The sequence below is a fragment of the Nerophis lumbriciformis genome, linkage group LG29, assembly GCF_033978685.3.
Source record: "Nerophis lumbriciformis linkage group LG29, RoL_Nlum_v2.1, whole genome shotgun sequence".
Classification (NCBI taxonomy): domain Eukaryota; kingdom Metazoa; phylum Chordata; class Actinopteri; order Syngnathiformes; family Syngnathidae; genus Nerophis; species Nerophis lumbriciformis.
Genome location: NC_084576.2, coordinates 19,077,223 through 19,091,043, shown reverse-complemented (window position 1 = coordinate 19,091,043; position 13,821 = coordinate 19,077,223). Strand labels below are relative to the sequence as shown.

The following is a 13,821-nucleotide window of genomic DNA, read 5'->3' as shown; positions in this document are numbered from 1 at the left end:
CTAAATTTGTTGGTTTTCTGACATGGACTTGTTTCTTCAGCATTGTTCACACGTTTAAGTCAGGACTTTAGGAAGGCCATTATAAAACCTTCATTCTAGCCTGATTTAGCCATTCCTTTACCACTTTTGACGTGTTTGGGGTCATTGTCCTGTTGGAACACCCAACTGCGCCCAAGACTCAACCTCCGGGCTGTTGATTTTAGGTTGTCCTGAATAATTTGGAGGTAATCCTCCTTTTTCATTGTCCCATTTACTCTCTGTAAAGCACCAGTTCCATTGGCTGCAAAACAGGCCCAGAGCATAATACTACCACCACCATGCTTGACGGTAGGAGTAGTGTTCCTGGGATTAAAGGCCTCAACTTTTCTCCTCCAAACATATTGCTGGGTATTGTGGCCAAACAGCTCAATTTTTGTTTCATCACATGGACAACAAAAAGACCTTTTGGAGGAAAGTTCCGTGGCTTCAGGACAATCTAAAATCATCTGCCCGGAGGTTGATGATTTAGCTGAACTGCACCAATTTTGTCAAGAGGAGTGGTCAAAATTTCAACCAGAAGCTTGTTTGTGGCTACCAAAAGCTCCTTATTGCAGTGAAACTTGCCAAGGGACATGTAACCAAATATTAACATTGCTGTATGCATACTTTTGACCCAGCAGATTTGGTCACATTTTCGGTAGACCCATAATAAATTCATAAAAGAACCAAACTTCATGAATGTTTTTTGTGACCAACAAGTATGTGCTCCAATCACTCTATCACAAAAAAATAAGAGTTGTAGAAATTATTGGAAACTCAAGACTGCCATGACATTATGTTCTTTACAAGTGTATGTCATCTTTTGACCACAACTGTGTTATTGATCTTTACTTAAAAAAAACTAGCATGTTTAGAGTTTTGTGTTCTTGCAGTGCAGTTTTAGGAACATCTAAGTATCCTTACTGGAGTAAAAAAAGAAATACAAGTAAACGGTATGCGTCTGTTCAGGAAACAACTCTCAGAAAGCCACTTCGGGTGTCCCTCCTGGACCGCCAGTCTATGTGGACCTGGCCTACGTGCCCAACCACTGCAGCGCCAAGAATGTCGATCAAGAGTTCTTTCGGAGAGTGCGGGCAGCGTACTACGTGGTGAGCGGGAATGACCCGAGCGGCGGGGAACCTAGCCGTGGAGTCCTGGACGCCCTGCTGGAGGGCAAGTCTCAATGGGGCTCCAACCTGCAGGTATTCAGTCATGTCCATACAGTTTTTCTGTTGTGTCCATCTTGTCATGATCCCAATGTGGTTCTGCTCATACGCACAATATAGAATTAAAAAAAAAATTCAGCATGTCTGTTATAGTAATTATTATTTTCAAACATTCATCTTCTTCCTCATTCTATGCCTGGCAGGTCACTCTGATCCCAACTCATGACACAGAAGTGACCAGAGAATGGTACCAGCAGACCCACGAGAGGCAGCAAGACCTGAACATCATGGTCCTGGCCTCCAGCAGCACCGTTGTCATGCAGGATGAGTCTTTCCCGGCCTGCAAGATCGAGTTTTGAGCCTCTCGCGTTTCACCCCTACCTGTCTAGACCCCCCGTCCCCCTCTTGCTTCCTCTTTTCCCCTCTATCGAGTGTGACCGAGCTGCTCCTCGCTCCTTCAAAGCAGTACCAAACCATTCGCTCAGTAAGGCCTGGTACTGGTTCTTAACCCACGCGCTTACACGAGTGCTAATATTAAGATTTAAATGGAATTTTTTGCGTTAAAAAAACTTTAATGACAAAAAAGTGGTGCCAAGTCAGTGGAAATGCACCATTAAATATAATATGAATAATCAACAGAAAGTATTACAGGAGTGAATACTTTTTTTTGCTATTATATTAAAAACGACAACAACAAAAAATGTACGGGTTAATAACTAAACACACTGGCCACTTCATTAGGTACACCTGCTCAATCGAATGTCTTAATACAGTTTATATATGTATCAATATAATTATATTAATACTTTAATTTATAATTTATGTTTTTAGTTATGTTATTATTTTGGTATGGAATTTAAAATGTTTTATTACAGTGGAATCCGCTTAAAACAGCCCATCTATGTCGACCAACTCATTAAAATTCCTATCCACCGCGTTCTTTTTATCACAAAAAAAAAAGTGCCCTTTTAAGTTAACATACACGGTTGACTGCTTTTGTCGACATAAAAACTCATTTCTATGAAAAATTGGGTGCGTTTACGTCGAGGTCCTTATTACTGTGTTGTCTCTGGCCTGCCTCCATGTCCTGGGTAGAAGGATGGCATGGGTGTGTGATGGATCGAGGATGGCGTCGGTGATGATGACCGTTGAACAAAGATTATTGAAATGAAAAGTGAGCATCTGAACAGGTCCTGAAGAATCCTGTGGAGGATCTAGCCAAATGATATCTGGTGCAGCCGGACAACCTTCTTATAGTCTGATATGATGTCATCTCGGTCGTTAGGTTCATGGTGTAGAAGTCGACTGCATTAGTACCAATGATTGTCACACACACATTAGGTGTGGCGAGATTATTCTCTGCATTTGACCCATCACCCTTGATCACCCCCTGGGTGAGGTGAGGGGAGCAGTGAGCAGCAGCGGTGGCCGCGCCCGCGAATCATTTATGGTGATTTAACCCCCAATTTCAACCCTTGATGCTGAGTGCCAAGCAGGGAGGTAATGGGTCCCAGGGGTGTCCACACTACGTCCCGCGGGGCATGTGCGGCTCGTCGCCGTCCTCAAGTCGGCCCACGAGACTGCCGGCAGAGAGATTTCAATTAGTTTTAAAAGTCAAATTATATGCAGCTTTGTCAAAACCTTGTGGACAAAATTAGTATTTCAGGTCTATGACCACTTGCTATGCTTTTAAAGGAGCACAGGATATATTTATATGATATATATGCAAACAACCTTACCTAGTCATGGTGCAAAAAAAAAAAAAATACAATCAAACCAACACAAAATGCCAATAAACATGGTCACACATAACACAACGTAACCCAATTTGTGGATATTATAAAACACGTCCATGCACTATAAGACAGTTTGAATTACACCCATTTAAATCCATTGCAAAGCATGATGGGAAAAATGCAAAACACTTTCTCCACTCTTATACATGTTTGGTGCATTTTAGCTGCTTGATATTTCTGATTAATTACAAAACTTTAAGGAGGTTGTCACGGACGTAAACAAGGTAGGAGTCCAACTTTCACACACTCTTAATATCCAATTATAATAATTAATCATTATTTATCCATTATATTAATATATTTACACACACACACATACATGTATATATATATATACATACATATATAGTTACTTTATATTCAGTCGAGTCGGCTTTCGGCCCTCGACCAATTTTTTTCAGCCCGATGCGGCCCCCAGGGCTAAAGATCTGGACACCCCTGACGTAAAGACCTGTTTGTGTATGCATTTGAGAAACTAAGGGTTCCTTAAGCCTTAGGCTTGGCAATTACTAACCCTAGGCGTTATCTAAAGATGGTTCCAGAACTCACAGGGAACTAGTCGGACTCCTGCACAGCATCTTAAGACACACGTGCGCGTCACGCTTAAGTCAACTGCCTTTTTGCTTGCTCCCAGGAACGTAAATTGCCTTACGCAATCTGGGAAAACATGTTATTTCATAGTGCAGTGGATACTACAATCGCTAAGCGGCATGAAACATTACTGTCAGCATTAAAAGGTGACTTCCTGTTCAGTGCAAAGTAAGTTGTCATGGTTTGTCTGGGGGCGTCAAAACGGGTTCCACTGTGTTGTTATTAATGATAGTAAAATGCATCGTTATTATTATTATTATTATTATTATTATTATTATTAGGGCCGGCGCAGCAATGCAAAGGTCCTATTAAAACTGCGGTGTTTGTTCGAATAGTATTTCTACACCAAGTAAGAATTGTGCAGGTGTTCCTGACGAAGTGATGATGTTTTGCCACTGGACACATCAGATTCTTGCGGAAAAGCAGCCCAAAACGCTGTTTGATGTCATCTGTGCACCAAATGTAGCAACCTGTTTCCAAGCTGCAGCAAAGCGCTTCTTGGCTCATTTGCAGCAGGAAACACATGCGAGTGAAAACATTTGAACGCTAGGATGGAGTATTGGAGCTACGCCGAAAAGGGGGAAAACAAATATTGCACTACGAGAATTAGGGTTGTATATAAGAGAGTTACATTTCAGGGGGAAACTTTTTTTTTTTTTTTTAGAAAATAGTATCCTAAACACTTTTTTTCCCCTTTAAATTTGTGACATTTTCCTCAAAAATACACAACTTTTACATAGACTTATTATTACTTTGACTGATTGAGACAAATTAATTCATTATCACTGATAAATATACGCAAGTTTATTCTTCCAAATGTATCACAATAGTATCCTTTTCTCCTTTCAGTGTAGTCCAATACTCTTTCTATTTATTATTTATTTATTTTTATTAGAAAATAGTATCCTAAACACCTTTTTTTCCCTTTAAATTTGTGACATTTTCCTCAAAAATACACAACTTTTATGTAGACTTATTACTACTTTGACTGATTGAGACAAATTAATTCATTATCACTGATAAATATACGCAAGTTTATTCTTCCAAATGTATCACAATTGTATCCTTTTCTCCTTTCAGTGTAGTCCAATACTCTTTCTTTTTATTATTTATTTATTTTTATTAGAAAATAGTATCCTAAACACCTTTTTTGTCCTTTAAATTTGTGACATTTTCCTCAAAAATACACAACTTTTACATAGACTTATTATTACTTTGACTGATTGAGACAAATTAATTCATTATCACTGATAAATATACGCAAGTTTATTCTTCCAAATGTATCACAATTGTATCCTTTTCTCCTTTCAGTGTAGTCCAATACTCTTTCTTTTTATTATTTATTTATTTTTATTAGAAAATAGTATCCTAAACACCTTTTTTTTCCTTTAAATTTGTGACATTTTCCTCAAAAATACACAACTTTTACATAGACTTATTATTACTTTGACTGATTGAGACAAATTAATTCATTATCACTGATAAATATACGCAAGTTTATTCTTCCAAATGTATCACAATTGTATCCTTTTCTCCTTTTAGTGTAGTCCAATACTCTTTCTTTTTATTATTTATTTATTTTTATTATAAAATAGTATCCTAAACACCTTTTTTTTCCCTTTACATTTGTGACATTTTCCTCAAAAATACACAACTTTTACGTAGACTTATTACTACTTTGACTGATTGAGACAAATGAATTCATTATCACTGATAAATATACGCAATTTTATTCTTCCAAATGTATCACAATTGTATCCTTTTCTCCTTTTAGTGTAGTCCCAATACTCTTTCTTTTTATTTTTTAGAAAATAGTATCCTAAACACCTTTTTTCCCTTTAGATTTGTGACATTTTCCTCAAAAATACACAACTTTTATGTAGACTTGTTATTACTTTGATTGATTGAGACAAATTCATTCATTATCACTGATAAATATACACAAGTTTATTCTTCCAAATGTATCACAATTGTATCCTTTTCTCCTTTCGGTCTAGTCCCAATACTCATTCTTTTTATTATTATTATTTTTATTTTTTGAAAATAGTATCCTAAACACCTTTTTTTCCTTTAAATTTGTGACATTTTCCTCAAAAATACACAACGTTTACATTGACTTATTATTACTTTGACTGACTGAGACAAATTAATTCATTATTGTTGATAAATATACGCAAGATTATTCTTCAAAATGTATCACAATTGTATCCTTTTTCTCCTTTCAGTGTAGTCCAATACTCTTTCTTTTTATTATTTATTTATTTTTATTTGGAAATAGTATCCTAAACACCTTTTTTTCCTTTAAAATTATGACATTTTCCTCAAAAATACACAACTTTTATGTAGACTTGTTATTACTTTGACTAATTGAGACAAATTAATTAATTATCATTGATAAATATACGCAATTCTTCCAAATGTATCACAATTGCATCCTTTTTCTCCTTTCGGTCTAGTCCCAATACTCTTTTTTTTTTTTTTTTTTTTTATATATATTTATATATGATTGTTAGACAGCAAAGACGTGATTATGAAAAAAAAAAATTATAATAAGGTCAGTCGAACGGGAACGTCGGTGAATTGTTCGATTCTTGTATAAAGTTCGTAGGAGAAACTGGAATGCACTTTTTTTGAGAAAGGGGGACCTGTCGTCGTTTGAATGGAAGCACAGTGATGACCTCAACCACGTACCCCACGGCACATGTGGCATTGTAATATGTAAATAATACTAATAATAACTGAGCTCGCCAGCAACAGATGGTATAATGAATATTTACGTGAGTATGGATGTTCCAGATTTGTTGGAACGTGGCGTGTGTGTGTGTGTGTGTGTGTGTGTGTGTGATGAGTTTAGTTTTTTAATACAGCATGCTTGAGGTACTTTTGCTGAGATTGTCTTAAAGCTCATTTGTTTTCTCCTAACGGCCCTGCAAGGAGACAACTCACTCAAAATCAATTCACATATCCGAGGACAACTTCTGCGCCGTCTTCCTTTCCTTCCCCTGACACGTATTCTGCTTTCCAGAAGAAGGGGGAACAAAAGCCAGCGAGGAAATACCTAAGCAACCACCGGGGGTAGCATCAGTGAGCAGATTATACCGATAAAACCCAAAAACCAAGCCAGACAACCGCTTATGTCGACATCAGTCGGCCAGTCCGAGTTACGCGGGTTTCACTGTCGTTCTTTTTCAGTGCTTTTTCTCGGAACTCCGACATTGTTGATAGATTTCACGAGTCGGCGTTCCGTCGCCCTTTCCCGCCTGAAATTTCCCAGTTTTTTTCTGGAACGCAGCAAACGACTGTCAAAGTGAGGAGTTGGCCGAGGTAGAAAGAGTCTTTTTTTTTTACGAATGTCAACACCGCTGGAGTCAAAGCGCAAAGATCGACATAAGCCGACTTGGCGGAAGCGTTCTAACGAGTCAAGTCGGGCTTTTGGCCTGACTCGGCCTGCAACCTTTTCCTGAACACGACTTGAAAACACACATGCAGAGTCCAAACACGTACCGGAATATACCGTGCACACACACTTGTACATATGGTCAACAACAACAACAACAACAAAGACGACGACAACAAATAGCGCAGTTCTTCATGCACAAACAGAAAACATCATCTAGTCCTTCTGCATGTGACTTATTTAGTTAGAATCCTGAATGTAATTGTTTAACATGGAAGTACTACTACTAAAGTACTATTACTACTACTACTACGCAACTTTGATGCTATTTTAAAGGTGTGACAGACGCTTAGTTGTGGGGTAAATTAAAAAACAACAACTATTTCTGAGCTGTGCTTCTGTTTGTTTACGTCGTTACGAGGATGACGTGTAAAACGCTAACTTTGTTGAACTTATATCGCGCTTCTTCTTCTTCTTGACATATTTTAAGGTATGACTTGTCGCTTTCTCTCTGGTGCAAGTAGAAGTGCTGCACATTCAGTCTTTGTCAAATGAAAGCATCCTGGTGGTCATTCATTAAAGTACCCTCAACTCCAACACTGTTTCCTCTCTTTTTTTTAAACATGTTATTTCATATGTCATGAGAATCATAAATCAGATTTTAGATACGTTCATAGAACTTTTTTTTCTTCTATTGGCACTGTGCTCTAAAAACATTAAGAATAAAAATGAAGTACGTACACTTTTGTGGTAGTCTAATATTTGTGTTCTATCCCAGAGAACAATTCATTCAAATTGCAGCAAGAAGTCAGTTCAATTAATTTACATTAAAACACTTCCTTGTTGAGATAATAAATATTAGATATGCTTTGGGGAAAATTTGGCATACATTATATATATATATATATATATATGTACAAACCCCATTTCCATATGAGTTGGGAAATTGTGTTAGATGTAAATACAAACGGAATACAATGATTTGCAAATCCTTTTCAACCCATATTCAATTGAATGCACTACAAAGACAAGATATTTGATGTTCAAACTCATAAACTTTTTTTTTTTTTTTGCAAATAATAATTAACTTAGAATTTCATGGCTGCAACACGTGCCAAAGTAGTCGGGAAAGGGCATGTTCACCACTGTGTTACATCACCTTTTCTTTTAACAACACTCAATAAACGATTGGGAACTGAGGAAACTAATTGTTGAAGCTTTGAAAGTGGAAATTTTTCCCATTCTTGTTTTATGTAGAGCTTCAGTTGTTCAACAGTCCGGTGTCGTATTTTATGCTTCATAATGCACCACACATTTTCGATAGGAGACAGGTCTGGACTGCAGGTGGGCCAGGAAAGTACCCGCACTCTTTTTTTACGAAGCCACGCTGTTGTAACACGTGCTGAACGTGGCTTGGCATTGTCTTGCTGAAATAAGCAGGGGCGTCCATGAAAAAGACGGCGCTTAGATGGCAGCAATATGTTGTTCCAAAACCTGTATGTACCTTTCAGCATTAATGGTGCCTTCACAGATGTGTAAGTTACCCATGCCTTGGGCACTAATGCACCCCCATACCATCACAGATGCTGACTTTTGAACTTTGCGTCGATAACAGTCTGGATGGTTCGCTTCCCCTTTGGTCCGGATGACACGATGTCGAATATTTCCAAAAACAATTTGAAATGTGGACTCGTCAGACCACAGAACACTTTTCCACTTTGCATGAGTCCATCTTAGATGATCTCGGGCCCAGAGAAGCCGGCGGCGTTTCTGGATGTTGTTGATAAATGGCTTTCGCTTTGCATAGTAGAGCTTTAACTTGCACTTACAGATGTAGCGCCGAACTGTAATTAGTGACAGTGGTTTTCTGAAGTGTTCCTGAGCCCATGTGGTGATATCCTTTAGAGATTGATGTCGGTTTTTGATACAGTGCCGTCCGAGGAATCGAAGGTCACGGTCATTCAATGTTGGTTTCCGGCCATGCCGCGTACGTGGAGTGATTTCTCCAGATTCTCTGAACCTTTTGATGATATTATGGACCGTAGATGTTGAAATCCCTAAATTTCTTGCAATTGCACTTTGAGAAATGTTGTTCTTAAACTGTTTGACTATTTGCTCACACAGTTGTGGACAAATGGGTGTACCTCGCCCCATCCTTTCTTGTGAAAGACTGAGCATTTTTTGGGAAGCTGTTTTTATACCCAATCATGGCACCCACCTGTTCCCAATTAGCCTGCACACCTGTGGGATGTTCCAAATAAGTGTTTGATGAGCATTCCTCAACTTTATCAGTATTTATTGCCACCTTTCCCAACTTCTTTGTCACGTGTTGCTGGCATCAAATTCTAAAGTTAATGATTATTTGCACAAAAATAAATCTTTATCAGTTTGAACATTAAATATGTTGTCTTTGTAGCATATTCAACTGAATATGGGTTGAAAATTATTTGCAAATCATTACATTCCGTTTATATTTACATCTAACACAATTTCCCAACTCATATGGAAACGGGGTTTGTATACCGGTATATATATATATATATATATATATATATATATATATATATATATATATACACACACATGCGCACACACACACAGTACAGGCCAAATGTTTGGACACACCTTCTCATTTCAATGTGTTTTCTCTATTTTTATGACTATTTACATTGTAGATTGTCACTGAAGGCATCAAAACTATGACACCTTTGAAGTGAAAACCATTTTCAGGTGACTACCTTTTGAAGCTCAGGTGGGTTTATTTAATATTTAGAATACATTAAAAAAAAAAAGGTGTCAAACTCAAGGTTCCAGATTTGGACCTCCAATTCATTTTCTTTGGACCTCGAAAGCTTTTTACTGTAAAATTGCATTTTTTTTTATTTACAGTAAAAAAACAAATGTAAATTTTACAGTAAAATTCTGGCAACTGAGCTGCCTTTTTTTTTTTTTTTTTTTTTACCATAAAACAGCAGTACTTTTTTTTCCATTTACAGTATTATACACTACATTTTGAAGTGAAATTATTGCAACTTAGCATATTTTTTTACATTTTAGTTTAAAAAAACTTTTGATCGCATTTATATAATATTTTGAATACATTAAAACACAGATATCAAACAGAAAGCCCGGGGGCCAAATGTGGACCACCACTTCATTTTATTTGGCCCTCGAAAGCTTTTTACTGTAAAATTGAATTTTTTTAAATTTACAGTAAAAAAACAAATGTAAATTTTACAGTAAAATTCTGGCAACTGAGCTGCCTTTTTTTTTAACCATAAAAACAGCAGTACTGTTTTTCCATTTAATAACACTGCATTTTGATGTGAAATTATTGCAACTTATTATATATTTTGTTTACATTTTAGTTTAAAAAAACTTTTGATCGCATTTATATAATATTTTGAATACATTAAAACACAGATATCAAACAGAAAGCCCGGGGGCCAAATGTGGACCACCACTTCATTTTATTTGGCCCTCGAAAGCTTTTTACTGTAAAATTGATTTTTTTTTTATTTACAGTAAAAAAACAAATGTAAATTTTACAGTAAAATTCTGGCAACTGAGCTGCCTTTTTTTTTTTAACCATAAAAACAGCAGTACTGTTTTTCCATTTAATAACACTGCATTTTGATGTGAAATTATTGCAACTTATTATATATTTTGTTTACATTTTAGTTTAAAAACACTTTTGATCACATTTATTTAATATTTAGAATACATTAAAACACAGGTGTCAAACTCAAGGTTCCAGATGTGGACCTTCACTTCATTTTGTTTGGACCTCGAAAGCGTTTTACTGTAAAATTGCATTTTTTTTTATTTACAGTAAAAAAAACAAATGTAAATTTTACAGTAAAATTCTGGCAACTGAGCTGCCTTTTTCTTTTTTTTTTTCTTTTTTTTTAACCATAAAACAGCAGTACTTTTTTTTCCATTTACAGTATTATGCACTAAATTTTGAGGTGAAATTATTGCAAGTCAGCATATTTTTTTTTACATTTTAGTTTTAAAAAACTTTTGATCTCATTTATTTAATATTTAGAATACATTAAAACACAGATGTCAAACAGAAGGCCCGGGGGCCAAATGTGGACCACCACTTCATTTTATTTGGCCCTCGAAAGCTTTTTACTGTAAAATTGCATTTTTTTTAATTTACAGTAAAAATACAAATGTAAATTTTACAGTAAAATTCTGGCAACTGAGCTGCCTTTTTTTTTTTAACCATAAAAACAGCAGTACTGTTTCTCCATTTAATATACACTGCATTTTGATGTGAAATTATTGCAACTTATTATATATTTTGTTTACATTTTAGTTTAAAAAAACTTTTGATCACATTTATTTAATATTTAGAATACATTAAAACACAGATGTCAAACTCAAGGTTCCAGATGTGGACCTCCACTTCATTTTGTCTGAACCTCGAAAGCTTTTTACTGTAAAATTGCATTTTTTTATTTACAGTAAAAAAAACAAATGTACATTTTACAGTAAAATTCTGGCAACTGAGCTGCCTTTTTTATTTTTTATTTTATTTTTTTTTTTACCATGAAACAGCAGTACTTTTTTGTCCATTTACAGTATTATACACTACATTTTGAAGTGAAATTATTGCAACTTAGCATATTTTTTTACATTTTAGTTTAAAAAAACTTTTGATCACATTTATTTAATATTTAGAATACATTAAAACAGATGTCAAACAGAAGGCCTGGGGGCCAAATGTGGACCACCACTTCATTTTATTTGGCCCTCGAAAGCTTTTTACAGTAAAATTGCATTTTTTTTAATTTACAGTAAAAAAACAAATGTAAATTTTACAGTAAAATTCTGGCAACTGAGCTGCCTTTTTCTTTTTTCTTTTTTTTTTTTAACCATAAAACAGCAGTATTTTTTTTTCCATTTACAGAATTATACACTAAATTTTGAGGTGAAATTATTGCAATTTAGCATATTTTTTTACATTTTAGTTTAAAAAAAACTTTTGATCGCATTTATTTAATATTTAGAATACATTAAAACACAGGTGTCAAACTCAAGGTTCCAGATGTGGACCTCCACTTCATTTTGTTTGGCCCTCGAAAGCTTTTTACTGTAAAATTGCATTTTTTAAATTTACAGTAAAAAAACAAATGTAAATTTTACAGTAAAATTCTGGCAACTGAGCTGCCTTTTTTCTTCTTTTTTTTTTTACCATAAAAATAGCAGTAGTGCTTTTCCATGTACAGTAATATACACTAAATTTTGAGGTGAAATTATTGCAATTTAGCATTTTTTTTTTTACATTTTAGTTTAAAAAAAACTTTTGATTGCATTTATTTAATATTTAGAATACATTAAAACACAGGTGTCAATCTCAAGGTTCCAGATGTGGCCCACTGCTTCATTTTATTTGGCCCTCGAAAGCTTTTTACTGTAAAATTGCAGTGGTTTTATTTACAGTAAAAAAACAAATGTACATTTTACAGTAAAATTCTGGCAACTGAGCTGCCTTTTTTTTTTAATTTTTTTTTTTTACATTTTAGTTACAAAAAAATCTACTTATAAAATCCATTAAAAATGGTGTAATAATAGTATTCACTGTTAGAAACGGCCCTCTGGGGCCAAACATAACTGCGATGTGGCCCTCGGTGAAAACAACTTCAAAACCCTCCATCAACGTTTTATATACACACTGCAAGTATATATATATATATATATATATATATATATATATATATATATATATATATATATATATATATATATATATATATATATATATATATATATATATATATATATATATATATATAATGTAGTAACATACACATTCATAACAATATGTATACAATATTTACCGTATTTTGGTCATTTTAGGCACAGCCGGAACTAATTCTTCAGCGCATTGATTTCCGTTTCCATAGCAGCACACTTCCGACTTCCTGCAACAAGTTTTGTTCCTACTTCCGGAATTTTCTAAACATGGCAGACTTGGTAACAGACCACGAAGACGACTATTTTGAGGAAAAATGAGGATTCACAGCCTTATCTTCCTGAAAGTAAATATACGGAGGATAAACTACTGGTTGGAGCAGACGGAAGCCGAGAGAGTGCGACGTGGTCACGCTACAAATCTGGAACTTTGAGCCAAGTTATGTCGAATCAATGAAGCCCAGCTGGATGAAACAGACAACTGTCCATCGAGTAAGTCACTACACTATTGGTCATAATACATGCAGCACATACACCGCCTGCTTTGCTTTGTACAAACAAAACATGAAATGTGGGCTAATTCTTTACAGATACTGTAATATAATTGTTCATATTTTTCACTCAGTACAGACTGGTGTCCTATAGCAGTGTTGTATATTAATAAACTCAAACGCGTTTCGTCTTGACGTAAAAGCTAGCTTATCGCTTGCCGTAGTTAGCTTTCACGGTTAATACCGTAGCGTGACGATGTGTTAGTACGCTAGAAAAAGAGTACTTTAGCGTTCACTCTTACAATAATAATGTCGCTACAGCTTGGTTATTATACAGGCTACGGAACAGAAGTATTGTTGGCGGTTTTTGAATGCATTTTAAAGTGATTTAGATGTAAAATTGATTGCTCATATTAGCTGCTTTGCTAGCCACTAAGAACGAGACAATTTTTTTGTTAGAATGCGAAAAACATTCTAACAAAACTACCCTTAATGATAGTGAACGATAGGCAACATTACAAAAAAAAGTGCAATTTCCCTTTAAGTCTGGTTAGTCAAATAGTATTTAAAAAATGACTCAAGTTAAATTACATTTGTGTACAGCTCTGGTAATGGGTACATTCGCACCCACCTGCACAAATGTACTTCAAAATGTAACA

The 13,821-nt window shown here is 35.2% G+C and overlaps 1 protein-coding gene across 3 annotated transcripts in view; it reads left to right on the top strand.

Moving 5' to 3' along the window:
* Positions 1-5,151, top strand: part of map1ab (microtubule-associated protein 1Ab) — a 73,449-nt gene extending 68,298 nt beyond the window's left edge. For all 3 annotated transcript variants that reach the window (XM_061924850.2, XM_061924849.2, XM_061924851.2), the window contains 2 exons: positions 988-1,220; positions 1,388-5,151. In XM_061924850.2, coding sequence (XP_061780834.1) covers positions 988-1,220; positions 1,388-1,543 — 389 coding nt within the window. In that variant the 3' untranslated portion in view covers positions 1,544-5,151. The remainder of the gene's footprint in view (positions 1-987; positions 1,221-1,387) is intronic.
* The last annotated feature ends 8,670 nt before the right edge of the window (positions 5,152-13,821 follow it).